General features: G+C 47.4%; 1 protein-coding gene across 4 annotated transcripts in view; it reads left to right on the top strand.

Annotated features, from left to right (window-relative positions):
- Positions 1 to 1216: 1216 nt before the first annotated feature.
- PLPP4 (phospholipid phosphatase 4) overlaps positions 1217 to 27073 on the top strand; it is a 147067-nt gene continuing 121210 nt past the window's right edge. The window contains exon 1 of one of the 4 annotated variants that reach the window (XM_084767001.1): positions 1217 to 1240. Coding sequence is in view for 3 of the 4 variants with exons in the window: in XM_084767002.1 (XP_084623128.1) it covers positions 18439 to 18494 (56 nt within the window). In the remaining variant the exon portion in view is untranslated. Of the gene's footprint in view, positions 1241 to 17763; positions 18495 to 27073 lie in introns of those variants that run through there. The other 3 variants (XM_084767002.1, XM_084767003.1, XM_084767000.1) reach the window with 3 other exon arrangements.

The following is a 27073-nucleotide window of genomic DNA, read 5'->3' as shown; positions in this document are numbered from 1 at the left end:
AGCTGAGAAAGGCCCTTAGGGTTCTGTTTCCTCTTGCCTTTACATCTCAACTGCTACAATTATAGGTCTGCACCCCCATATCTGTTTTATTTGTGCAGAGCCTTGGGTTCAAGCCTAGGGCTTTGAGCATTGTGAGCAAGTACTCCACCAATTGAGCTGCAGCCCCAGGCCGGGTGGTTCAGAGTTAGCATTCAGGACCAAGATCCATTTTCCCTGCCTGGTCCAGCTACTCTGGTGCAGGCCCAGAAAGGCTGTGGATGGACAACTCCGGGCAAGCAGCCAGAGTAGAAGCAGGCATGGAAACTGAGGGCACTAGTCAAGGCTCCAATACCAGACTAGCCACTGCCTTCCTATCTTCAGCCATTGGGCTTCTAGGGGAGAACAGTGGTCCGGTGTCACCCTGAAGCCATTAGTGGGCAGGGACTGTCTAAAGATAAGGGGAATGGGGATGCTGGAGCTATAAAGCAGATGCTATGGGTCACTCGGAAGGACGTGGCAGTATGTGGATTCATCTGGGGCTGTACCCATGTTCCTAATAAACCAACCCTTTGACAGAAGGTTCTGCGGACCTGAAAGGAGCTTCATCCTTTTATTTGTTTGTTTGTTTTGTTTTGAGACAGGGTTTCTCTGTGTAGGCTTGGCTGTCCTGGACCAGCTTTGTAGACCAGGCTGACCTTGAACTCACAGCAATTCACCTTCTTCTGACTCCCGAGTGCGGGGATTACAGGCGTGCGCCACTACATCCTCTTAACCCCTACCATCTTGTTCTAGCAGACCTCTCTTCTGTGACCAGGAATCTTATTTAGTCCGGAGCAGACCTAGAGCCCGTGTTCCCTGAGACAATGAGTCAGGAGGGCATCTGCACTTTTTAAAAATTAATTAATTGATTGATTGATTTTATTATTCAATTAATTTATTCAGATTTCAACTCCATTGTTATCCCATTACTTATATGCTTCCATTCCTCCCTCCTTCCCACTTTCCCCTCCCCTAGGTCTAAGACCGAGAGACCATATGGTGGGGGGCATCTGCAATTTTAAGAAGTGCACTAGCGACCCCAAGGCAGGGAGCCTGTGAAACACACTCTCAGACGCCTTGTTTCCTTTCTTCCAGAATGGAGGTGACCTCCCGCTTCACTGAGGATCCTGCTTGCTGTTATTCATTGCCACGAAAGTCCCTTTTGGGAGGAAGAGTGGAAAATGCCACCAGCTGGATACAAATGACAGTGTTCCAACCAAGAGTGAGTCCACTAGCCTTCTTCATCTGAACTTTCATTCTTTAGGTATTACGAAGAAGTGTCCAAGTTGCTCTTAGGTGATCCTTGTGTGTGCCTTTATAAAGTCCCCCCCAACCGCCCCCCCCATGCCCCGCACCTCTCTCACACACACACTCACATTATTTTATTTCTCTGTGTAAAAAGAGAGAGTTGAAACGCTCTCTTTCTAGGGAGCTGGAGGCAGGCAGGGCTCAGGAGCTAAGAGCCCTTGATCCTCTTCTGGAATATCTGAATTCACTTCTCAGCACCCACGCTGGGGGTTCACAGTCAGTCAGTCAGTTATTTATTTATTTATTTATTTATTTATTTATTTATTTATTTATATTTTGGTTTCTCTAGACAGGGTTTCTCTGTATAGCCTTGTGAGTTCTGGACTCACTTTGTAGACCAGGCTGGCCTCAAACTCAACAGTGATCCACCTGCCTCTACCTCCCTGAGTGCTGGGACTGAAAGTGTGCGCCACCGTGCCTGGAATCACAGCTTCCAGGGATCTGATACCACTTCTGGCCTTCTAAAGCACCACATGGCATACACATGCCTAGATGCACACATACACATAAAGAAAAATAAAGTGAACCTTAAAAAAAAAGTCCATCCTAATATAAGCTCTTTTTTTTGTGTGTGCCACATTTCAAAAATAGGAAGCCTGACGTTTTCTGTTATTATAACCCAGTGTTTGTCTAGCCTCCCTACCCCGAACTTCTTACCTCCTGCTCAAAGTCTGCTCCATGTGGCTTCCGACTTAGCCTCAATCAGCTGCCAAACAGTTACACTGTGTAAGCCACAGAAACAAGAAAGAAGAAAGTGGCCAAATGCTAGCTAGCCTAGCATGGTCCATGGCATGAGCTTTGTAAGATGCTGTGACTCACAGGCTAGTGCTGGAAAGGCAGCAGCATTGACATTCTTGCAGCAGAGGATTTTTCTTGTTGGGCCAAAGCATATATAGCATGGCACTTACCATTTTGGCCATTTTTAAGTGTGCAATTCCACAACGCTGCCTGTCCATTGTCATCACGCACTTCTTCCAGAAAGCTTTGGTCCAGAAAACACTGATGCCCCATACTGCAGCCTCTGCCAATTTCTACTGTGCTCTTGTCTATGTGTTTGATTCTTGTAAGTAATTTTTATAAGTGGATTTTTAAGTATTTGTCTTCTGTGATGGCCTAATTTCCCTTAGCATAAGGGAATCCACAGGGCTAATCTCTATTGTAACTTGTATCAGAATCTCTTTCCTCTTAAAGTAATTTTCATTACATATCTATATATACATATTATGTATATGCATGTTCACATGTATACTTATATATATGTACACACATACACAAGCATGCATACATACACACATACAAATATATACATATACATACATACATATACATACATACATATAAACATACATACATACATACATATATACAATTTTATTCATCCATTGGCCTTGGGTTATTTCTACCATTTGGCTATTATGAATATTGTTACTGTGAACATGGGCGCATATATTTGTTTAGTAACACCAAGCAATGACCCCTTCCCACCGACCACTGCCACATCTGGCTGATGTTCCCGAGCTCTTAGTGGCTGTGGCGTGGCTTGTATGACACTCAACAGGAGATGCTCTGAGCAAATTCCTACATGCCTAGCATCTCTAGCGGAGGTCTTCATAGCTTCTCTTGAGACTGAATTTTCTCATTTTCAGCACTTTGGAGGAAGGACTCCTATTTGCCCTGCTCCGCTGAGATGTCACTTTATATACTTCATACATGTTTTGTTATTAGTGTTTAATTGAACAAGACCTAAGCCTTGGACTATCGGGAACCATGGAAATCTTGGCTCCTGCTGCAGCCATGGACAGAGGGCACTATTATGGCTATCAGGCTCTGCGTGTGTCTTGCATTTTGTTTACAGTTTGTGATCACAGGGTTCACCAAGCCCAGCAGAATGGAGGCGAGCTCCTGGTGAGTTTTGTTTGATATTCAAGAGAAAGACAAACTCTGCTTATTAATCGTCTGACAGACTAATTATTCTATAGAGAGAGAGCTGCTGGGTAAAGATGTCTGAACCACAGATGCAGGGCCCGTTCTGTGCAACTGGCAGGAATCCCCCCTCCGTCTACCAATGCCAACTGTTCAGAAGCAGGAAAACAGATGAGCGTGGTGCTGTTTCTCCTTTTGCAAGGCTATTTGGGGGGAACAATTGTCCATCTATTATTTTTCAGGGACGGGTTTATAAACTTGTAGACCTCTCCACAAGAGGGGAGTGTGGCCAGACCAGAGTACACTATCTTTTTTTTCTCCTTTATTAATTTATTCTTGTTACATCTCAATGGTTATCCCATCCCTTGTATCCTCCCATTCTTCCCTCCCTCCCATTTTCCCCTTATTCCCCTCCCCTATGACTGTTCCTGAGGGGGATTACCTCCCCCTGTATATGCTCATAGGGTATCAAGTCTCTTCTTGGTAAGAGTACACTATCTTTAAATGATGTCTGCTTGTTTGTGCTCGCGCCTCAGCCTCTTTCTCATCTTGAAAGGGGACAGGGAGGTGCCCTCCCAGGCAGGGCTTCCCAGGGCTGCTTTTGAATTCAGTTTCTGAAAAGGGCTTTGAAGTGTTCTTCATGTTGAGTCAGTCTCTTAATTCACCCTGGTCTTCCAGCCTCTGCCTAAAGGCAGCCTCCCCTCCCCTGGTGACTCTGGGACATGATAAGGCTGAAATTCTGTGGGGTACAACCTCATCCGTTGTCCTCCCTCTAAGACAATCCACCCACCCTCCCCAGCCATTTCTCTTCACCGAGGCTAATCTAGCAAGTCTGAGCCTCTATAATGAGGAGCAGGAAGCCTCATTGACTCCGCTCAGTCAGGGATTGGGGTCAGCTTGATGCCTGCGATGCTCTCCTCTGAAGGGCAAACCTCAGTGTTCTTGCAGTTCCTGCTGATATCTCCCAGAGAGCACCCTTGGCTCTGAGTCTCTCCCTAGGTAGTACAGTGGAAGAAGCATGAGGATCTGGACCCTACAAGCTGAGTTGCAGCCACGGTTTAGTTAAAAAAAATTTTTTTTTTGCCTCTAATCTGCAATGGGGTAGAAAAATGATGTGACGGCAAGCATTATACACGACAGATAATACAACAGAATCCAGTGGTGAATCTAGAGTTTACTGGGGACATCACAAATCAGTTACTCAACCCCATCAAACCTCAGTTTCCTGATCTGTACCAGGAAGGTAAAGAGAGAGCCGAGGAGATGGCTCAGCTGGTAAAGCACTTGCCACACAAACGCGAACAATTGGGTTTTACTCTTCAGCACCCACATAAAAGCAGGACACGGTGGTTTGCACCTGCAACCTCGACTCTGGGGTGGCCGAGACAAAGGATCCTGGGGCTTTCTGGACAGCTACTCTTGCCACCCAGTGAGCTCCAGGCGCATAGCAGACCTTGTCTCAAAACACAATAAGGTAGAGAGTAATAGAGAAACACACACACAGAGGGAGAGGGAGGGGAGGATAAAATAATTCTTCATGAGTAGTTGTGAAAATTCGAGGCAATGCAGGAAGGTATATGCATAAAATTACCAGCGATGGAGAGAGAAGGAGAGAGGGTGCCTGACACTCTTTGCACCTGCCCATCCTTACGTGAGCCTTGTTGCACTGTCCCCTGCCCCTCCCCGCAACACCACCACGCTCCCCAGTGTCCTTCATTTCGTTCTGGCAGGCTTTTTGTTGCTGCCTGCAAGCACCTTCACCTCCTCCATGCCAGGGCTTTTTCTGGCCCCATCACATGCTCGGGCAGAGTTCCAGGAAAGCCAGATGTGCTCCTTGTTATATCCTTGCCCTCCCTCCCCTGCGGCGGCTCTGGAACCAGATGTTGCTGGACGCAAACACTGGCCTCAAGTGATCTGGGTAGAAGGTGAAGGTGACTCAGGGGCACTGTGCTTCAGTGGCCCTACCTGGACTGTTCTCTCGTTTGCCTGTCTCCCACAGGCTATAATCGCGGTATCCATGTCTTAGGGTCAGCCTCTGTAGAAACCCAGACTAAGACATTAGCATGGCCTTCTTTTCCTTGCTGGACCCCTTTAATTCTGCGTTCTCTCTGGATCAAATGGGCTATAATTTAGAGGTGGGCACAAGGGCCCGCTCTGATTAAGTCTTAGTCATTAGAGTGAAGCTGTTATCTATGGAACTTTAGGAGGCAGGTCCTAGTGGGAGTTCTTTGAGACACAGGACTTGTCTCAGGACTTGGTCCTTCTCACTCATGCCTGGGTCCTTAGCTGCGTCTCCATCACCACAGTGTCCCGGCATCTGCCATTCTCACCAGAGGCCAAACCAGTAAAACCACCCAACCTTAAAATATGCACCTCAAAAACCATGAGCCATGTCCAACTTTTTCCTGTATACAATTATTTTCTTCAGATATTTTGTTGGAGTAATGCAGAACTGATTAACACAATGTGGAACGGGGGAAAAAGCCTTTTCACAGAACACTGACAGTGGATTTTTAAATATCTTGCTTTGCAAACACAGTATGTTTCAACCAAACTATTCTAGAAGCACGAGAGAGGGACAGCAACTGCTTGCAGAATGAGTGACTTATAAAGCTAATAACTATTTCCCTCCTCCATATCCCTGGCAGCAGGAAGCAGCAGGGCCTTTTGAGAGGACTGAATTGTGCCTCCAATATGGAGCATTATTCTGATGGGCCAGCTGCACATTTCATTTCACGTAAGTGTCCAAACGTGTCACTACACAGCTGACAGGTTCAAAGTGACAAGGACATGCACAGGACTAACAGCGCTGTCCTCCTCACGCACTGGATGTGAAGAGATAGTCAGATGCTAGAATGCTAAAATAACCTGCGTGGAGGGCACCACTTGTGATCATCGTCACCTTCATGCAGAAGCCAGGCCCAGGCAAGAGCAGAAGGTGGCAGCCTCCTCTAACATTTACAGAAAAAACCCTGCAGCACGGGATGACTTACTGGGGATCCCCGATGCACCGAGTGTGCTACCTTAGGGAAGAGCCTGCTCCTCCTTTCAGGATTATTCACAGCCATACTTTGATTTGAGACTCTGGAAGCTAATTTGAAACCATCACTTCCGGTATACATGCTGGAGGAAGGCCAGCCCCTTCCTCCTTCACTCTTCCTGCTCCAGCAGAGATAGATGGACATAGGTAAAAATCAAACCACAGAAGACACTCACCAAGGCAGCTTGTGGAGAAGCTTGTCCTAGTTAGCTTGTCATCTGAGAAAGGGGTTTCTATTGATTGAGGGTTTGTCTACATCAGATTGGCCTGTAGACATGTCTTAGGGGGGTGATTTGATTTTTAATTGATATAGATGGGCCAATCCCACTGTGGGCGGTACCATTCCCTGGGCAGATGGGCCTAGGCTGCGTAAGAAATCCAGCTAAGGCATATACCTGATAATAGAGCCAGCAAGCCCCGTTCCTCAATAGTTTCTGCTTCTAGCTCTTGCTTGAGTTCTTGTCTGACTTCCCTCAGTGATGGGCTGTGACCTGGAAGTAAAAGGTAAATAAATCTTTTCCTCCCCTAGGTTGCTTTTGGCCGGAGTGTTTTATCACAGCAACAAAAATCAAACTAGAACAGAGGCTTACAACCAATCGATCCCACCCTGGAAACACAATTATTTCCAAAAGAAAAACCCGCTGCTCTGTTCCCTCAGTGCTGGCCAGTTGCCACACACTGTGTGCCCCACTGCTTACATACCTCACCTCAGGGGGTTCCCTGAATGCTCTGCAAGGCAGGTATAAATACTATCACTGTTCCATAGAAACCAAAGCACAGAGAGGTTAGGCCGCTTGTCCAAGGTCACTTGGTAGAGAAGGGGCAGAGATGTAGTTCAAACCGCTGCCTGTTGATTCCGAAGACCACAGCAAAACCACAGCCTTGGTGGAAACAATGCTGGGCACAGCTGGAGCTGCTCTGCCTGCTGCTGCCCTTCACTCATTCCTTACCTGTTCCTACCCAAGGGCACCGAGAAAAAAGGCTGAAAGCAAAGATTTTCATATGGGTATGTGGCATCTTTCTGTCTACATGCAGTTCACGGGACTCTGATAATGGTGAGCAGTGTGTAGCCTCCTGTCCTTATTTGTGTAACAAGCTATTCCATGCCTGGAATATTCAGCATCTGTCTCCCACAGAGGGCCGGCTTCCTCCCTGAATTTGCTGTTATTACAACTCTTCGGGACTTCATGGTATAAATAGCAAAGATAAGCTTGTGAGAGGGCCAGGCATTTATTGAGAATTCTGCAAACTGGTCCAGGGGCTTGTTTTTCCTCCTGGTTTTAGATTTGTACAATGAAGGGATAGATTGCTCTCTCATGTTTCTAGTGGATTTCCTGCTGCAAAGCCATCATTTGCCAGGACTGAAATTAAGACCCAGAATATAGTGCTTTGACATCCTGAGTAGAAAACCCGAGACCAGGAAAGGTTGTGTCATGTGCCCAATGGCCCACAGTAATGGCAGAGTAAGGGTTTGAAGCCAGAACAGAAGACTCCTGTATGACTCCTGAGTGTTCCACGTGGCTGTCATGGATCACTGGGAGGTTTGGGGGCTAAGAGGCCTGAGCTGGCCTCCAGGTGAAGCAGTGATGTCTGGGCAGCGCTTATCCTGGCCAGCCCCCGAGGGGAGGAGAATTGGCTGTGGATTTAAGAATGGTCCCGTCTAGTGTCAGAAGGTTGACATAAGTGGGTGCTCACCCCGGAACATAGTTGAACTCTCCTAATAAGCACGTTAAGAATCCTGTTCTATCTATCGGCCTCTGACAGCTTCCTCTATTTTTCTATTGAATGGGTGGGGTTTCGGGCCATTGGTCTAACATTCTGGGGTCATAGGGGGGCTTTAGTCATAGAAGGGGTGTTGGAGCACGGTACTGAAGGTGAGATGGTGAACTGAGCACTCGTGATAAAGGCAGGGCTCAAGATCAATATAGGTTGATATAAATGTTTTGGGGTTCACACCTGTTTATAGTTCATCAGTTTTATGTCCATGGACTTAATTTCATCCCATCCGAACTTGCCTTCCTCGTCATGGCAGCCTTTGGGTTGTGTTGCTGCCCGGCTACATTAACACTAACTCACAGCCACATCCAAAAGTTGTGAGATAAAGATCTTTAGCACCTGAGGCTGGGAAGGACCTGGATGTCAGTCAAAGAAACAGTATGAATTTACTAAATACAAGCAATAACTGCAGAGGGATCTGCTGGTTGCCACTTATCCTGTGCAGTCAAGTTTAGCACCATCCGTAAAAGGACAATAGTGCTGGAGTCCTGGGCTCCTGGCGCGAGGTAATGCAAAGTACAGAGGCTCGCCTGTGCTGTAGTATTGCTCTGCCTGCTTAGCCTGCAGCAGACCAAGTAAGCAAACAGATCTCGCACATAGATGGTACTCAGGGCTGCAGGTTAGGGAAGCAAGTTCAAAAACACCACAAGGAAGCAGTCTTCAGCTATAGAAACTATGTTGATTTGACCCGGGGCATCCCACAAGCCAAAATGCCCTGTGTTCTTCAACAGCTCTGTGTCATGGAAAGGGCTGAAGAGCCATGGCAGCTAGACAGACAACTGGCTTGTGCTTGATTGTAGTCTCTGTGGATTGTCAGATGTGGTTGGAGATCCTTGGTGACTGGCCAGATGTTGGACAATGCTTTGGAGGTGTTTTTGTAGATTTTATAATGCTATTGTAGTCATCATGTAGGAAAATGTCCTTAGGCCACCCAGTCTGAAGGGGTCAGGGTGAAGTGTTCGGATGTTTTTAAACATTTTCAAATGATTCGGGGAAGAATTGTATACAGACATAAACACACATATCTACTGATCTCTCCTTTTTTTTTTTCTTGCTCTCCTTACCTACTTACAGCTATAAACAAGAGGGGATAAAATGCAAGTGGCAAATGCTAACACTCAGGAAACCCAGGTGAGGCTATATAGATGTTCCTTATGCTGTTCTGCAAAATTTAAACAATAAAATAAAGTTGGAGGGGAAAAGACCTGGATGATTTGATCTGCACAGATGCTAGTAAAGACGCTGTAGGGTTGGCTCCTCCTCTGCTTCTGTGAGTAACCTGGGGCTGCTCCAGCTGTGTATTTCTTACCACAGAAGCTTTAGAGATGGCTGCTAGTGACTAAAGGGCTCCCTGACTGCTTCCTCTAGTGGCCCTCGCATTTGTTCATTTCTGTTTTAACTCAACAGAATGCAACCAAAGAATCTTGGGTGTTGTTGGCCTGGACTGAGTTTACCACGCCCTGCGTAGAGTGTAGATGCCATTGGTGTTTTGGACCTGGTGGTGACATGAAAGGGGATGGGTGTTTTCTTATTCCTCAGACAAAGGGTAGCAGGGGAGGCGTGGCACCTGCTCTCATTAGCACCCTTTGAGTGGAGAAGGGGAAAACATCTTGTGAATATCACCTATTACTCAAGTGTCAGAACATCTTTCTTGTCCTGGAATGTTACAAAACAGACCTGCGAATTAGATAAAGACATGAGCTTCAGGTAAGTTGGGGAAAGGACCAGTTCTGTCCTGGTGACATCACTTTCTCCTATTGTCCTCCTTGGACCGATTCTGGCCACATTCATGGGCAGGGAGGAAGGGACTTTCTCGGGAAGGGTTGGGGAGAATGGCCACTCTCACTAGGTCAGTATCTGCGTCTTTAGTGCGTCTTGGTCATTAGCGCCTTGCTCTGTGGATGTTGATCTTGCTTTACTGAAAATCCTTTGTACCCTTTTATTTCCTGTACCCCCTGTGAGTCCTTTAGTGTGGCATCACGTTTGGCATGTGCTGGATGTTTGGCTGTCTGGAATGGATCAATCTAATGATTCAAGCAGGTCTCAGAAACAGAAAGAAAAAAAAAGTCTTAAACAAAATCAGAAATTCAGTTTCCTATATAAATCACGTAGTTTCTCATCTAAGCCAGTGATGTGGTTTCTCATGTAGTATGGTGCTATTGGCTCTAAGCACAGGAGGGCTCTGGACCTTATATAGCATTAACAGGGCCCAGTGCTTCCATATCACCCCTGTTCTCCACATTAATTCTCAGAATCTAAAGACTAAAAAAAAAAAAAAAAAGACTCCTTTAGTCCTTCATCATCGGGGTCTAAATCTAACTAAAAAGGAGGGAGCTTTCCTCAGCAGCAAGTTATATTGTCAATCATTGGCTCTCACCGAGTCATGTGTTTACCTTTGCACCAATCACCTTGGCCTTAACTGCTCAAGTCTAAATCAAATGTATGCTGCTGAGCCTATAAGGGGGCCAGCATTGCTGCAGTGGTTATCTTGGTTAACCATTGATGAGGGAGGAGGGATTCCTGGCCCAGGGTTCAGGGATGGCTGATGGATGGCTCCTGACACTGCAGGTAAGATTGAATGTGGTTCACTAGTCCCATCTGCTCACAGCCTGGTGAAGATGACAGTGTATTTGAGGGTTGATAGGAGGCAAACGTCATAGCATCAAGAGAGTTGGAAGATGTGTTTGAGTTCCTTGAATACTTATTCCGGCGGGCATAGAATTGAAGCCCAATACTCAGAAGAGCAAATACTGTGCCTGGTGCCTTTGCTGTGAATGTTCTGGGTGGGTCTCCCTATCTCAATTACCAATCAAGACAATCACCCACAGACACGGCCACAGGCTAATCTAGATGCTCATTAGGACTCTTTTCCTAAAGTGATGCTAGGCTTTGTCAAGTTGACAGTTAAAACTAACCAATGTAGGGGGGCACATGAAACACCCAGAAAATGGAAAATGTCTGAGACATGAGCTTAAGGTCACCACTGAGATATGGCCCCTTTGCTTTTTACCAGCCATACAAAGAAACGTCATATTGGGGTCATACCAGGTCCTCACTGCCTCCATGATGTCAAAATAGCACATGATCTTGGGCTTTAGTTTGAGAGGCAGTGCTAGGTGTCCTGTTTGTAGACTGCACGTCTAAATGGAAAATGCAAAAATAATCCAATTGCTACTCTTCACCGAGGTATCAAGACAATTCCAAGGTAAAAATACAGTCTTTTTTTTTTGACCAACAATTCCAGAGTAATTGGATATCCTTATGAAAAATAGAACCTCAGTCACCACTTCATGCAAAATTCAATTTAGGTATGACACAGACCCAAACAGAAGAGCGAGCATGATAAGATTTCTCAGAGAAAAATGTAAGGAAAAAAAAAAAACCTTCAGGAGTGTGGAGTAGGCAAAGGTGTCTCTGGACACCCAGTGACAATCTTAAGAGTGAAAATTGAACATTTGGGCTTCATCATAATTAAAAATCTTCCTCTCAAAAGGCTTTGTTTAGAAAATGAAAAGTTGATCTAAAGAAGACATATGCAACTTATAAAACTAACAGGGGATATATTCAGAATGTATTATAAATTCCCTCAAACCAATAATAAGAAGCAAAATCCCAATAACAAAAAATGGCTGAGAGAAATGAACAGATGCCTCAGACCCATGAAGGAAAAGGAGAAGAATGGTGAGAAAACGTCGAGAATAAGCATGAGAAGATGCTTAGCAGCAGCAGCCAGCAGAGAGATGAGGGAAGTGTCACTCAAGGTGGAGCTGCTGACAGGATGGAATGATAGAGCCTGGGTTCTGACCCTGCCCTGGCTCCCTGGAAACAGAATTAGCTGTGTGTTAAGCACAAAGCCGCTTACCATGGACGTTGCAGGACTCTGATGCATGTCAAAGAGGAGACTGTTGGTAGCTCCCACACAGAGGTTTCTCTGCGGGTGAACTTGGACAAGCGGTACCCTGACGGTCCGCACGAAAGGATTATTTGAAAGTAATAGACAAAATCCTACTGGAGTTGCCAGACGTGGTGGCGCACACTTGTAATCCCAGCACTCAGGGAGGCAGAGGCAGGCAGATTTTCATGAATTCAAGGCCAGCCTGGCCTACAAAGCTAGCCTAGGACAGCCAAGGCTACGCAGAGAAACCCTGTCTTGAAAAACAAAAGAAAAAAAAAAAAAAGAAAATCCTACTGGAAAGGAAAGATCCTCAGCTTTGGTAGGAAATGACATTTATTGACTTATCTGGTCAAGCATTTTCTCCTTTGGTGGCCCAGCATCCCCTCTGGACCTGTGAAGGGGCCCATTCACTTTATGTGCGTCTCACCCCTGTTCCTGTAAGTGGGATAACCGCTTTTTTTTCACACGGATTTCGCTCTGTGCACAGCAGTGGCATGTCTGGTGCTAAGGTCTCAGAGGTCTTCTATATATTACTGCTGGGAAGCAGGTAGAGCGAAGGCTAGAGAGCTCTTAGGGAGAGAGGCCATCGTCTCCACCGCTCCTTGACTAACCCCCTTAGCTGTAGTTAAAGGTCTGCCGTGTAGAAGGCTAGACACTGCACTTATTCTGTGCTGTCTCCGAAGCATAATCCAGACCCATGGAGCTTGGCTTCAGGCAAATCTGTTTCTACTCAAACAGTAGATCTCTCTTGGAACAGAACAAGCCTCAGATGAATTCTACATCCCTAGTGGTGTCAAGTGGACGAGAGGGGTTGAAGCTGATGACTCGCTTGAAATTTCTCTTGGATCCTTGCTGTTTTAGGCACGCTGGGCCAAGAGAAAGGCAGGGTTTGTGGGACCTTGTCAGTGAGGCTGGCTGTGCTGGCTGCTTGTTGCTGGGATCCACTCTGAGAGCGGTGAAGCAGGTGCCACTCGCACACAAAGGGGAACTGTTGGGAGTGAGATGCTAAGAAGTTGTAGCTCTTGGTCTTAGGAGGTGGATTTGGGCTTGGAGGCTAGCTCCAAGGCCTTTACTGGGGTCATCATGCTGGACAGTTCTGCTGAAAGCTGTAAAAGATGAGCATAACAGCCATGTAAGTGTGGAGTGGGCAGGCTGGTTTCCTCAGTGTGTCTGTAAGCTCAGTGTGAAATACTGGAGTGAACTCACACATCTCACCTGGAAGATGTGTGCAGTCAGAAAGCACTGGGGGAAGAAGCTGTGTCCCCCAAGTGTCCAGGTCTGGAAGGATTTTTGTAAAGACCAGCCTCGCCCTTTACAGCTCCAGCGTCCAGGCGTACTTCAGGAGTGGGTAATTTTATTTCTCATAGCAGAGAATTTCTGGGCCTGTTAGCAGCCCAGATCCAGGCTTCTCCCTTCTTTAGAATGCCTTACATCCCATCGTAGACTTATGAAGACCCAACAGGTTTGCCAGCACTGGTCTTGGGGACACCAGTGAGTGGCTTTCTCTACCCTGCCCTTGCTCTCCATGTTTGTCCACCATTTGTCTGATGGTGCAGCAGCATGGCTCTTCTGGAGTTTACCTGCTTGGCAAATGCTCACAGCTGCACAGTTGCTTGATCCAGCTGTATACAAACAATGGGGGTAGATGTCTGCTCTGTGGGCTCTGAAGCATCGAGGGTTTCATCTACAGTCCTCTTTAGAAGAGAAAGAGCAGGGCTGCCCTTCAAGAGGGACCTGACTCAAGTGGTGTGTGTGTGTGTGTGTGTGTGTGTGTGTGTGTGTGTGAGAGAGAGAGAGAGAGAGAGAGAGAGAGAGAGAGAGAGAGAGAGAGAGAGAGAAAGAGAGAGAGAGAGAGAGAGAGAGAGAGAGAGAGAGAGAGAGAGAGAGAGAGAGAGAGTGCGCGCACTGAGAAGCCATGGTCCAGGTTTATATAACGTGTATGACTAGAGTCTTCTTTCAATATAAGACTTGGGAATGTGGAAGAAGAAATCTGTTCAAGTTATTTTTACATAACTGTGTTTGTTTCTCAGTTTCTCTCTGAACCTGGCTATGCCAGTGATGCTTGCACTTTATAGCTTTCCCTGTTCCAGCTCCTTGCTAATGTCTCTTGGACCTCTCCCATGGCTGAATCCCCTACTTCCTTGTCTAATTCCTCCTCCCCTGGCTGGCAGGAAGTCCAGCCCTATTTCTCTCCTGCTCAGCAATTGGCTGTAAGCTGCTTTATTGGCATATCAGGGGCCAATTGGGGAGCAGAGTTTACACAACACTGAGACAGGAGATTCTCAGAACAAAGATTGTAACAGGATATGGGTATGTGTGTGTGCAGAATTAGGCATAGGAATTACACAATAGCCTTAAGCCTACAGAGACCACTAGGGCAGATGGCAAGGTGCTGAGGGCCAAAGTGACAGGGACCCGGCAGCTGAAGACAGGCTGCAGAAAAGCCATCCCAGCTTTGCTTGAGTCTTCCCTAAAGTCAATATTGACAAAGGCAGGAACTAGGCAGCCTATCACAGAGCACCCAGAACACATCTCTTTACTAGGTACCACTGGTTGGCTAGAACACAGAGAAGCGCCCACTTGCCTTCGGGTCTGCACGGTCATGGCAGAGAAGGCTGTTCACTACTTCGTCAAACATGCACTGTCCTCCAAAATGTAAACTCTATTGTGGATTCACCTTGGCCCTATTCACAGTTGGGGGCTGTGGGATGAAGCCGTGGTCCAGGCCTGGGACAAGCAATACATTGTGATTTTCTGGCCATGATGATTGGTTCAGGGTTTGAAGCAAGAACACCATTCACTAGTGGCACTTCTGTTGGGAGTCATGGGATCAAGGCAGGGATCTGACTCCCAAACTGAACCCGAGTACCAGAATTCTTGAAGTGTCAGAATTTTAAATAAGTCCCTACAGGGCAGCTACAACTGAAATCTGGGAAAGAAATCAAGTCCTGATAATGTTGTTTGCACTCTGAATGAAGCGGAAACTGAAGCCGGTAGGACCATGGTCACTTTGATAATCTTCTTTCTTAAACAAATTTAGGTTGAAACACCCGTTGCTTGCTGTGAGGCCGCTCTGGCCTCAGTGGCTGCACACGGGACCAGAGCCAGCAGAATGTCTGCAGAGGCTTCAGGGTAATCCTCCAAGGCAGGGCTTTCAATGGAGCTGTCTGAAGGGTAGACAGGCTCTCTCAAAGGGGATGGACATTCCTGTCCCAGGGTGGGCAGTCTGCACAGAAAGTCTTAGATGACAAGACACAGCATTCATTCAAGCCTCACATGAGGAGTGAGGCTTGAATCAGGCTGGTCTTTGAAGATTTGTCCTTTAAAGTCACTTCATTTCCCCTTTCATTGAAAATTAGATTTTTTTTTCTCACATAAAATATCCTGATTACAGTTTCCCATCTCTCTACTCTTCCCAGCTCCTCCCCATCTTCCTGCCCATTTGGAACCACCCTCTTTCTCTCTCTTTTTAGAAAACAAACAGACTTCCAAGGGATAACAAGAAAATAAAACATAAAGTGGTAAAACAAAAACTAACACATTAGAGTTGGACAAAACAGACAAACAGCAGGAAAACAGCCCAAGAGAAGGAACAAGAAACAGAGGCCAACGAGTTCACCTACTCGGGAATCCCATAACCACACCAGACAGGAAGCCGTAATGTATATATGGGCCAAGGATCTGATAGAGACCCGTGCTGACCCTGTGCGAGCTGCCTCAGTGGCTGTGAGTTTATATGAGCTTTGATCATGTTGATTTAGAGGGCCTGGTTTTCTTGGTGTCTTCCATCCCCCTGGATCTTGCATCCTTTCTGTTTTTTCTTCCCTAGGGTTCTCTGAGCCTTGAGGGCAGGGGCAAAGGATTGACGGAGACATTCCACTTAGGGCTGAGAGTTCCTCAGTCTCTCATTCTCTGCATAATATCTGTCTCTATAATATTTGCTCTCATCTGCTGCAGGAGGAAGTTTCTCTAATGATGGATGACCAAGGTACTGTATCAGCATAGCAGAATGTCATTAGGAGTCACTTTACTGCTACTTTTTTTTTCTTTTTAAATGACGGTGATATTTGGTTTTGCCTTAGGTTCCTGGGCTATCTAGTCTCAGGTTCTTGGTCACCCAAGCAGTGACAGGTGCGTGTTCCATCTTGTGGTGTGGCCCTTAAGTCAAGCCAAGTCAGATATTGGTTGGTTACTCCCACAAGCCTCGGTGCCACCATTGCCCAGCATATCTTGCAGGCAGGACACCGTAACAGATCAAAGGGTTTGTGGCTGCCTTGGGGCTTACACTTCTCTTTTGGCTCAGCGTCACTTCCTAATGACTACAGCAACAAAGTCACATGCCATCTCATCTTTTCTCTCCAGGTAACTCTATTACAAATAAGAGATGAAAAAAACATGTTTGTCATGACGTGAGCTACATAGAGAGCTCGAGGTCAGCGTGAGCTACACAAGACAGTGCCTCAAACAGGCAACAAGTACAAACATAATCATAAGGTTCACATTTTATGATCTCCACTACAGACCCTGGCGAGCAGGACTGCCACAGGGAGGTCCCCACCACCTACCTAACCTTGTCTCGCTCCTCTGTGTGATTGGTAGAACCCCTCTTCTCCAGGGCGGAGGTGGGTTACGGATCCTGGCGTCCAGCACCCCACTTTGCACAGCTGTTCAATTGATGCTTACAGTTCAGTGATGCCTCAACATCTATTCTTGTTAGCACCCCACCCAGAACACAGCTGACTCCACAGACTCAGCCGTAGGCCACTGGAGTTCACCTTGGGTCTCCTGTGCCACTTTGTCAAGCCATGGGAGGAAAGCTGCCTTCATAGTAATTGCTAGGCCTAAGTCACAGAGGAGACAGCGCCATTTCCTCTCCTTCCACGGCCTTTCTGGTCTCCTGTATGTGATATCCCACGTGCCTGACTATCTATACTGTCACTCACGCATTTGTGTGTTTAGCAATACTTACCACACACTCACAGTATGCCAGGGCACACCATGGACAAAGCAGACACGGGCTCCTGGGTCTTCAATTGTTGGGATGGTGTCCCTTCCACACAGCCTGGATCCCTCCCTGAGGCACCTAGGCTCAGCTGTCTGAGGTCTGGCATGTGCCCTTGGGAGCAGGATTCTGCTTACCCTTTGCTGATGCCCAAAGCTTTCCCCCCAAGGCCTGTTTTCTACCTACTCCTACTTGGGTCCAAGCTGGAGTTGTAGCTCCCCAGGACCAGCAGCCAACTTCTAATTCACAACACCCTGGTGAGGTCTTTCCTAAAATCGAGGAAAAGTCCAAGTTCCCCAGAGGCAGCCATAAGAGTATGCTTAATAACTTCTACAGACGTTGGGAAAGCAAAGCCAAGACCTACCTGGCCTCAAGCTTGTAGTCGCCACCCCCAGGCCACCATTTATTTATACTTGAAGTTTTGGCTGAGGCTGAGGCTGAGGCTGAGGCTGAGGCTGAGGCTGAGGCTACCGCTTCTACTTGATGCCTGGCTGCTTAATGATTGGTCTGCCCGTGGTCCAGGCAGGTGTGCTTAGGGAACTGCTTTTTACATGCAAAGCACAGAAGCCCCAAACCACCTGGGTCGGCCTAGGGGGTGGGTGGGTTGGGGGAGTGATGTTAGTGAGGTGAGGGTGGAGGGAGGATGACGAGAAAAGGGGAGGCGGGTCCCCAGATACTACGCCACTGTGGGGGAGGGGACCCAGGTTCACTGTTGCCCTCAGTCAGCATCAAGGTTTCTGTATGCAGGTCTGGGACCTTCTGAGAGAAAGCAAAGATTAGGAGCAATCTAATGGGAACGTCCTAGAGGCTGGGGTGGGAAAACAAAGCATTTGAGGTTGGTAACGTGTAGGGAGGCCAGAAATCAGGAAAGAAGAAGCGCTCTCAAGCAGAGCTAGAGGATGCCAAGACTATCCTGAGTGTGATAGAATCCCCAAAGCGCCCGTCTACTTCATGCCCACGTGCGGGCCTGTGAGGAAAGAGCTGAGAAGAGCAGGAGTCACCGCCGCCGGCTGGAGAGGCGGGCTGCCGGCAGAGCGTGCTGCTGGGCGCCGAGCCTAGGGACCGACCTGCAGCTGGGAAGCCGCGCAGCGCGCCAGGAGGCGGCAGCAATGACAGCGGGGCTTCCCCAGGCTTCCCCTAGCCGGTCCTAGGCGCCGGGCATAAGCCCAGGACACGGAAACGGCACTGAGCACAAGTGATCAGGAAGTCCCGGAGGCGCCCCGGATAGGCGCAATCGCGAGTGGAGGAACCCGAAGAGGCAGTGCAGTGTCTGAGTGTCTGGGAGTCCAGGAGCCCAGAACCGGAGGTTGGGGCTGAGCCCTCCACGCCGCCCCCACCTAGCGCCCGCCTCCCACCCCCGCCCGGGGCCTGCAGCGAGCCTCCCTCACCGCCCAGGCTCTGGCGAACCGCTCCGGCCGAGCCCTGGGAGCCACGGACAGCGCCAGCTGCCGTTGCGGGAGCTACTCCGGCTGCACCATGCGGGAGCTGGCCATCGAGATCGGGGTGCGAGCCCTGCTCTTTGGGGTCTTCGTGTAAGTAGTGGTGCACCGCGGGTGGGGATCCAAAGACCCATCCCCTGGGAGCCCCAACTTTGTTTGTGATGCTGCCTCCCGCGGGGGCCTGGGTTCAACGTTCCTTCCTTGATTGATGCCTGGAATGTTCCCTGCGGGATCAAAAGAAGCCCTCTCCATTTCTTGGGACCCTTGGTGCACAGTGATCCTAGCATGCCTGGCTGGGACTGAGAAGTGTCTCCGTGTAGTAGCCCCTAGTCTGGAAACAAGTCCAGCTGCTTCTGGCTGTGGTGCCCCAAATCTGAGTCTTTTGCCAGCCCTGTACACCTGTCCCTGAGATATTAGGCTGCTCCTTAAGACCAGGATGGGCAGCCTGGCCCGTGCCCTAAGGGAAGTTTCTTTCTCCCGTGATCTTTTGAAGCTGAAGATGACAGTTTTGGCTTTTGTCCTCATCTTCCCCCACCCCATGCTGTGCCTGGGCATCTAGGGTCAGCCTAGGTCTCCTTGGATGTCCCTGGCTCTTGAGGTGACAACCCTACAAAGCATCTTCCCAAGAGGTGTCTGCGTTACTTCTCTGACTGGAAAACTGTTGCCATGGAGGGTTGGGCATGTCAGGAGCTGCAGCAAGCTGCGGGGCTGGGAGCGCCAGGAGCTCCTTTCACATGTGGGTGTCTTCTTGTGAGGGGCAGAAGCCCTTAACGGGGTAGCATTGAACTGTCCAGGTTGTACCTGGGAATAGCCATTTCCGAAAAAGGAGGGAGCCTGGTCCAATTCCTTCAGAGATGTCTACGCTTCCTCAGGCACCTGGGACTGCCTCTCACTGGTCCTAAGGCCCACCACAGGGAGCTTTCTCATCTCTCTAGTCTCTCTAGTTCAAACCCACCTAGTAGGCAGCCTTAAGTGCTTGTTACCAAGCCTGGCACATCTGCACTTGTCCCTCCAGGAGTAGGTCAGGTTTTCTCCTTCTTACTCACGGCTGGCTTTTAAAATATTAAAGTTGCAAGGACTTTCTGGAATTTGCTGGGGTTTTGGTGTGTGCGTGTGTGTGTGTGTGTGTGTGTGTGTGTGTGTGTGTGTGTGTGTCCCATCAAGATAAACAAGAGGGCCCCTTTTGAATTTCTACCCCAACCATGATAAGTGGCCAGGTGTGTCGCATCAAAGACCACTTCTGCACCTCGGGGTATACACATGGAAAGTGATGCTTTAAAATTATTTTTGTGCATATGTGTGTGTGTGTGTGTGTGTGTGTGTGTGTGTGTGTGTGTGTGCGAACTAGGGATTAAATTCACCCTGAGGATTCATTCATAGCATCAGAGAAGACTTGGAGCTCCCCAGATGCGGGCCAGCCCCTCCCCCTCCTGACTGAACACTAGTGTTATTCACTGGGAGCAAGGAGCAGGAACTTCATTTGGGTCTTGATGCGTTTGGAAACAAGCAAGCCCTTTCCCCTCCTCTCGTTCTAGTGCTCTACCTTTGCAGTAAGCATCCCAAGGACTGGCTGCTGGGTGATTGCATGGGGGCAGTTTCCCACTGCCAGATAGGCTAAAACCCTATTCAGTAGTATGTGGTAGAAATGATAGACTAGTGTTTAGTGCAAGGCAGTGTCTAACATTTGGTGGGGGGAATGGCTGTGCAAAAAAAAAAAAAAAAGCAGGAATAAATTGGAATATGCTTTTAGGCTCCGTGCTTCAGTTGCTTTCAGGAATACTTGCTTTAAAAGGGTCTAACCACATTCAACAAAATATTTATATGTTTTCACATTTCCCTTCAGACATTCTTCCAAACACTTATGAGATGTTTACAAATATACAATGGCTCGTGTAGTGAATTAGATAACTTGCCAGATTTTGTTTATTTGTGTCTGGCTTCTCCCAAGAATGTTATGTAGAACAAAACAAAACAAAACAAAACACTTTTCAGTCATCTCTCCAAAGTCTCCTCCTGTGTTACTCAGTGAGGGATGTGCAATCACCTGCCACTGCAAAACACGTATGGACACTGAAAGCATTTTGGCATGATTCTTGAGTTTCATATGAAATTGCAGATGTTACCTACAAAGATCAGACTGGCACTGGAGGCAAGCTGAGGCTGGCAGTTTGGGCAGATAACAGCTTCCGGGAGAGCCTAGGAGGATCGGGGACACAGATGACCCCTTGTTTCCTCAGATGAGCTTCTGGCGCCTTGGCAGAGGCAAGGAAGTTTTCTTCCTTTTGGCAGCACGGTGGTGAGTAGCAGACTGAGTGCAGTTCCACTGCTATGATCATGGTGGTCTCCACTCTGGAATATTCCAGAAATCCCTCCGGGCAGCGATATAGTTCTCCCCCCATTTGCAGTTGGCATATCTGCCCTATTTTCTAGAATGGGAAGCTAGTTTTAGACCAGAGAGAGCATCTCCCCTCTCTGCTAGCTCATGTCTAGAGTAGTGGTTCTTAACCTTCCTGATGCTGCAACCCTTTAATACAGTTCCTGGTGTTATGCTGATCTCTGCCCCGCCCCCAAACCATAAATCTTTGTTGCTGCCTCACAATTTTGCTACTGCTATTAATTGTAATGTAATTATATGGTATGCAGGATATGTGATATGTGACTCCCAAGAAAGGGTCATTTGATCCTCAAGGGGTCATAGCCCACAGGTTGAGAAACACTTTTCTAGAGCCACCTCTCCTGGAGATATGCCTGTCCCTGGTCACACTTCCCTGTCTGGAAGCAGGCATGTCACCTCAGCTGATCCACAGACTACTCCCTGTAGACTTTAAATAAGGGCTGAGGCAATATGCTTTGGACCCGCGGGCGTGTAAGCTTTCCCTTGCCGACTCTTGAGGAACAGCCCTTTGCTAATAAGCATGGTGTTTAAGATTTGTGTATTTAAGACATAGAGAGGATGGTCTGCAGACAGTCTCATACTCAGTGCCTTTGGGGGCAGCCTTGCTTCAAAACTTAAACAAGTAAACAACAACAATAATAGAAGAACAACAGTAAACTGTGGCTACTGGGGCTGCAGATCAATTTTGGCTTAACAGAGGGAAAGATGTTCATGGGAACTCCATGTGTAAGGGACTTAAGAGGGCCACATCCAGCTTTGAGGCTACAGCTAGTGCTCTGATGCTTATGGGCCTCAAGGACCCTATTGATCTTACCCTGAGATTGGGACAAATTGTCACCCAGGACTCTAGGAGACAATCAGCAGGTGTTTCTACAACGGTCAGTAAGATCTGGACTTTGCTCACCAGTTCTGAGCTCCTGGGCACCAGGTTTGCTAGTGCCAATATTCTAGTGACTTTTAGTATTGTTGCCAATATGAATGCTACATGTGAGGAAGCAGGAAACGCTATCACATCTTGGGGCTGGAGAGATGGCTCACAGGTCACCAGTACTTACTACTTTTATAGAGGACCCACATCGAGCATCTCACAAACATCTTTAAGTCTAACTCCAGGACATATAATGCCTTCTTCAAGTCTCTGCTGGCACCTGCACTCCCATAAGCACACACCATATACAGGCATATACATCACATATGACATTTAGCTTGGGCTGGTTGTGGTTGCTTGTGCAAAAGGCTCAGATTACTGCAAAGGAGAGATAATTAACCCCGGGGAACTATGAGAAGGTGGGAATAGATGTCAGGGAATGCTGCCCAGAGCTGACTGCTCACCTAAGCATCCAGTGCCAGGTGTATGAGGCAGGCCTGGGCTCAAGGACATTCCTGCAGAGTAGAGGCCTGGCAGCCTGGAGACACAGTCTGGATGAGGGAACAGTTCACCAGGTGTGGGCTTCATGGGCAAAGTGGGGCGTTTTCTGACAGGAAATGATCCTAGGATAAGAATGGAAGGAGGCCCTGTAGGTAGGAGTGTGTGTGTCTGTCTGTCTGTCGTCTGTCTGTCTGTCTGTATTTGTGTGTGTGCCTGTGTGTCTGCATGTTTGTGTGTCTGTGTGGTTGCAAGCCAGAGGTCAGCTTTCGGTTTTGTTCCTTAGGCACTGTTCACTTAAAAACAACAACAACAACAACAACAACAACAACAACAACAACAACAAAACCTGTGTCTCTTACTAGCCTGGAACTTTCCAAGTAGGCTAGACTAGCTAGCTAGTGAGTCCACGATATATACTTGTTTCCATTTTGCCACTGCTGGGAATACAGGCATGTGCCACTATGCCCGGCTTTTGTTTGTTTTTTTAACCTGGGCTTTGGAGATCAAATTCAGGACCTCACGCTTACAGACTGTGCCATCTCTGCAGCCTGGCTGCGACGTTATGAAACAAGGAGCCATCTGCTTAGATGTTTGCCCAGTGGTGTTAAGGGACCATGCTATTGGTCACATGGGTCTTGTTCACTTCCATGGGTAATAGTGCGTGGCTCAGCTTCACCACAGAGCAGTGAAGTGTACGTGTGCTTCTCTTATTTGCTCCCCATGTGACCCTCCATGAACACGATTGTCACCTGCTGAGCTGATGTCTGGTGGGCCTGTCCCTAGAAGTCTGCCCGTGCTGCATCAGCGCAGAAAGGAGCTGCTTTCAAGGGTGGTCTGATGACTTCCTGTACAGTTACCCAAAGTCCGGTTCAGCTCTTTGTAACCTGCAGATCGACATGAAAAAGAAATGCTGCTGTCTGTATTTTGAGCATATTTTTTTATTCACTAGGCCATAGTGAATTCTAACAAGTGGGTATGGTCTCCTCTGCTGTTTCCTTCTTAGCCATATGGAAAAAATACTGCCTTCCCTGGCTTTGCTCAGGGATTAAATGAGGCCAGACAAGGACTCTTGCATATGGAGCACTGGGTCGAGGCAGCATGAGCTTCCTTAGGGGAGAGCATGAAGCTGTATTCCCTATGGATTGCTTTAAGATAGGGCCACCAAGATGGCTGCCATGAAGACTCATGATATTGCAAGTGGTCTGTAGGACAGAAGGCAGTCCTCTGCTAACTCAGACGTTGGGGTCAGCTATCTACAGCAGCACTGGTCTACTCTGTGATAGCATACCTGCTGTAGTTTTGTTGCCGTTTATAACAAGTTTCAAAGGATGTACTGGAGGCAACGTGGTATAACAGAAGGCCATGGGCTCCGGAGCTATAAGGGTTCATGTTTGAATTTTCGCTCTGGCGCTAATCAGCAAATGGCTTTGGATCTCTGAGCCTCGGATGCTTTATATGAGAAGTGGAGATAATAGCATTTGATTAGAATAGGTGCTTTCAGTGCTTACAGCAGGTGCAACTAACTGTCTTCTCCTCTCCTCGCTGTCATTAATCCTCATTATAGGCATGTAGTGTCTGTGCACGGCACTGTAGTAAAGTTGTATGACTGTGGCCTTTAGCCTTAGATAGCCTGAGTTTCTATACCGATTTTGCTCCTCATAAGTGTGTGAGGCTTTGGGCAAATCATTTATCCAGCTTAAAGCTCTGTGTTCTCATCTGTTTAATAAGAACATATTCATGAATATCAGGCTTGCGTTTATTGAGTGGGATAGTATTTATCTCATTGCAGGTGATCAAAAAAAAGCTAATGGCATTACTCTCCTTTATTAAAACAAATCTGTAATGTAAAGGGAAACACTGTAGATAGCTAATAGCATCCTTTTGTTTTGTTTTCAAGGCAGGGTTTCTCTGTGTAGCCTTGGCTGTCCTGGACTCACATTGTAGACCGGGCTGGCCTTGAACTCACAGCAGTCCATGTGCCTCTGCCTCCCTGAGTGCTTGGATTAAAGGCCTGTGCCACCATATCCTGCTGCTAATGGTATCCTTATTATAAATTACTTAGTATGGGATTTCTAGCAAAGGATAAAGCCCTTTAAGTGTGTTTCAAGGGATTCCTGTAGCCTGCTCAGAGTGTCAGTTTTCCCTAAGCACAGCGAGTCCAGCTCTCACAGCTTGCTCTGGGGTCTTGCTACCTGATGGGGTGGAGAGCTCAGCCCAGTGACTTTTTAGTGGGGACTTAGCCTATGAGCCCTTTGAAATAACAACCCCTAAGGCAGTGGCTCAGACATGTCACCAGTACAACTGTATCAGGCAACGTGTTAAAGAGGACAGTCTGTTCCTACTACCTTCAGAGTCATGTAGTTCAGTTAGAGCCACAACCAGGAGCTTTTTCCAGCAAACGCCCCCACAGCCTTCACCTGTGCATGCAAAAGTAAGTGTCCCTGAATGTCTCTTCTTGTCCTGGGAGTGCGTCTTCTCGACTGGCTGACAAGTAGTGCTTCTGCTTGAAATATTATTGGCCACTGTGAAATGAGATAGCTGTGCCCAGAATTCTCAGAATTGATGGTACTTTCCCACAGGGAGATGACAAAAAGCGACCATCAGTTTCAGAACTGGTAGATACAGTTATTTCAGTTAGTTATAAAGATGATGCCTTTTATGAGCCACATAAGGCTTATAAAAGCTTGGCACTTCTACTTTTCTGGGACAGTGTTTGTAAATATAAAAATTATCTTTGTAATATTACTTCTTTAAAAAAACGATCGCCTTGGCGCTATGCATGGAAGGACTACAAACCCTGCTTACAGACAGCGCCTCTTGCTCAGCCAGAACCATGATGGGGACTTGGGGGACTTTGAGGTGCTGGGGACTGAGTGAGAGGATGCTGTAGGTAGAAGCTACAGGGAAGCCTGTGGACAGCTTCTTCACAAGTGGCTCCATAGAAGCTGGGGGCTGGCGTTACAGTTTCTACCGGAAACGGATAAGCAGAAAGCGGGATCAGGCTCGATAGGGGTGCTTAGGTCCGTTTCCAGAAAGCCGGGACTCTGCTGGCCAATGCTGAATGCTCCTTCCTGCCTTGCCAGCATGTTTGAAAGTATATTTCCATTGAAATGGGAGTTTTAGCCATGTGAAATGGTTGGTATTTGACTATCTTGACCTACAAAACCGGAAATTCCATTTAGTTCAATCCCAAAATAACATACACAAAGAGAGATGTCCTGTTCATGGTTGTGCAGCTGCCCACAGCAGCCTCCACCTGCCGAGCCTACTTCCTTCCCCCCCCCCCCCACCCCTCGGCTTCTCTAACATAAGTTTTTTGACTTAACATGAATGGGCTCACAGTGTGTGTGCTTCCGTGGGACTTTTGTCCTCACATGTGACAACTCATTCCACATCGTCCTGAGCACTTGTTCATTCTCGCTGCCACAGAGCTTTCTACGTATGACTGGAATCCTGCTTAGTTTGTCATGTTGCCTGTCATTAATGGTTTTGACAATTAAGTGTGGTGCTGTTGTGATTCTTGATGAATCTATTTGTAATCAGGGAGAGCTATACCCTGCGTGAACACACTGTTTTGTTTTGTTTTTTTTAAACAAAGTGTTTGGCTTCTCTTCATCCAACTCTGAAAATGCAATCCAATTTGTATACCACATTTTGTATACCCCTCCACCAGATGCCCAGAGAGGCCTAAAGCAACATCCCACCCTGCAGAAGGATGGGCATCATGACACATGGTAACATAGCTAATCCTCACTCAGGGATAAAGGATGTGATCTTACCCATGGAGAGTGCTCTAAGTGTGAGTTGATGCAACGTGTGACCTCACCTAGGACAGCATATAATTAGTGTTCAAGCTCATCTCTTCATCCCCCTTGTTGTGTGACAGAGCTCTTCCTGAGGAGGTGCAACACTCATGTCTACTCAACTCAGATAGGGAGCCCACGACAGACCAAAGTACGGAGACCACCAGAGTCTAGCTTGGAGAACCAATGAGTTGCACTGTGGTTACTTACAGGAGCAGACCTGACTCAAAGGCAGCTGCATCACCAAAGCCCACCTGAACAAGGGTGACAGCTCACAAAATCCAGGAACGTGGAGCATGTTCCACTGCCTGTGGGCAGCTCAACAGATTAGAGAGTGCCCTTTCCAGGTGCCCCAGTTGGTCTACACCTCTTCCAGGCAGCTTGGCTAGGTTCTGCTTCTTGTGGGTAGTTGGACTGGCCTCAGAATCTTCTTTGCAGCTCAGCTCCCTTATCTGAGACAGGGGGTACTCTCAGCTTTTATGGCTTACTCTGGCAGGGAGGGGGCCTAGGGAATCTGGTCAGTTTCAGGCACTTCCTGAAGCTATTTTGAGTTGTTCACCTTCCCGTTTGATGAGCTTCCTACAACATGCCCACTTCCCATCCTTTCTGTGACTGAGGTGTGATATAAGCCAGTGAAAGATGCCCCCAAACCCCAGGGTGATAATAATAATAATAATAATAATAATAATAATAATAATAATAATAATAATAATAATAAGAGTGTGCATCACTCAGGACCATAGGATGGATATATATATATGGATACACACACACACACACACACACACACACACACACACACACATATATATATATATATACATTTCTTTAACAGGATACATTTATGTTGATTATTACTGGTTAGAAAGCTTAGGGTTGAAAGAAGTCATTGAGAAAATGCTGGTACATGTAGGTAACCTTTAACTGACCTAATGTATATATGGTGGCTATAGGAAGGGGGAGCTAGTGGGGGAAGAGCTTTAGTGCCTATGTGTCACTCGCCATGTGTTAGATGACTGAGTCTTGGAAGCACTCAGGCAGGAAGTGATATCCTCATTTCAGAGAGTGAAGAGCTTAATGCCTTTCATATTCTGAGAGCCCTTAC

Source organism: Acomys minous, assembly GCF_964271855.1.
Source record: "Acomys minous genome assembly, chromosome: 2".
NCBI classification, from domain to species: domain Eukaryota; kingdom Metazoa; phylum Chordata; class Mammalia; order Rodentia; family Muridae; genus Acomys; species Acomys minous.
This window is presented reverse-complemented; position numbering and strand designations above follow the sequence as displayed.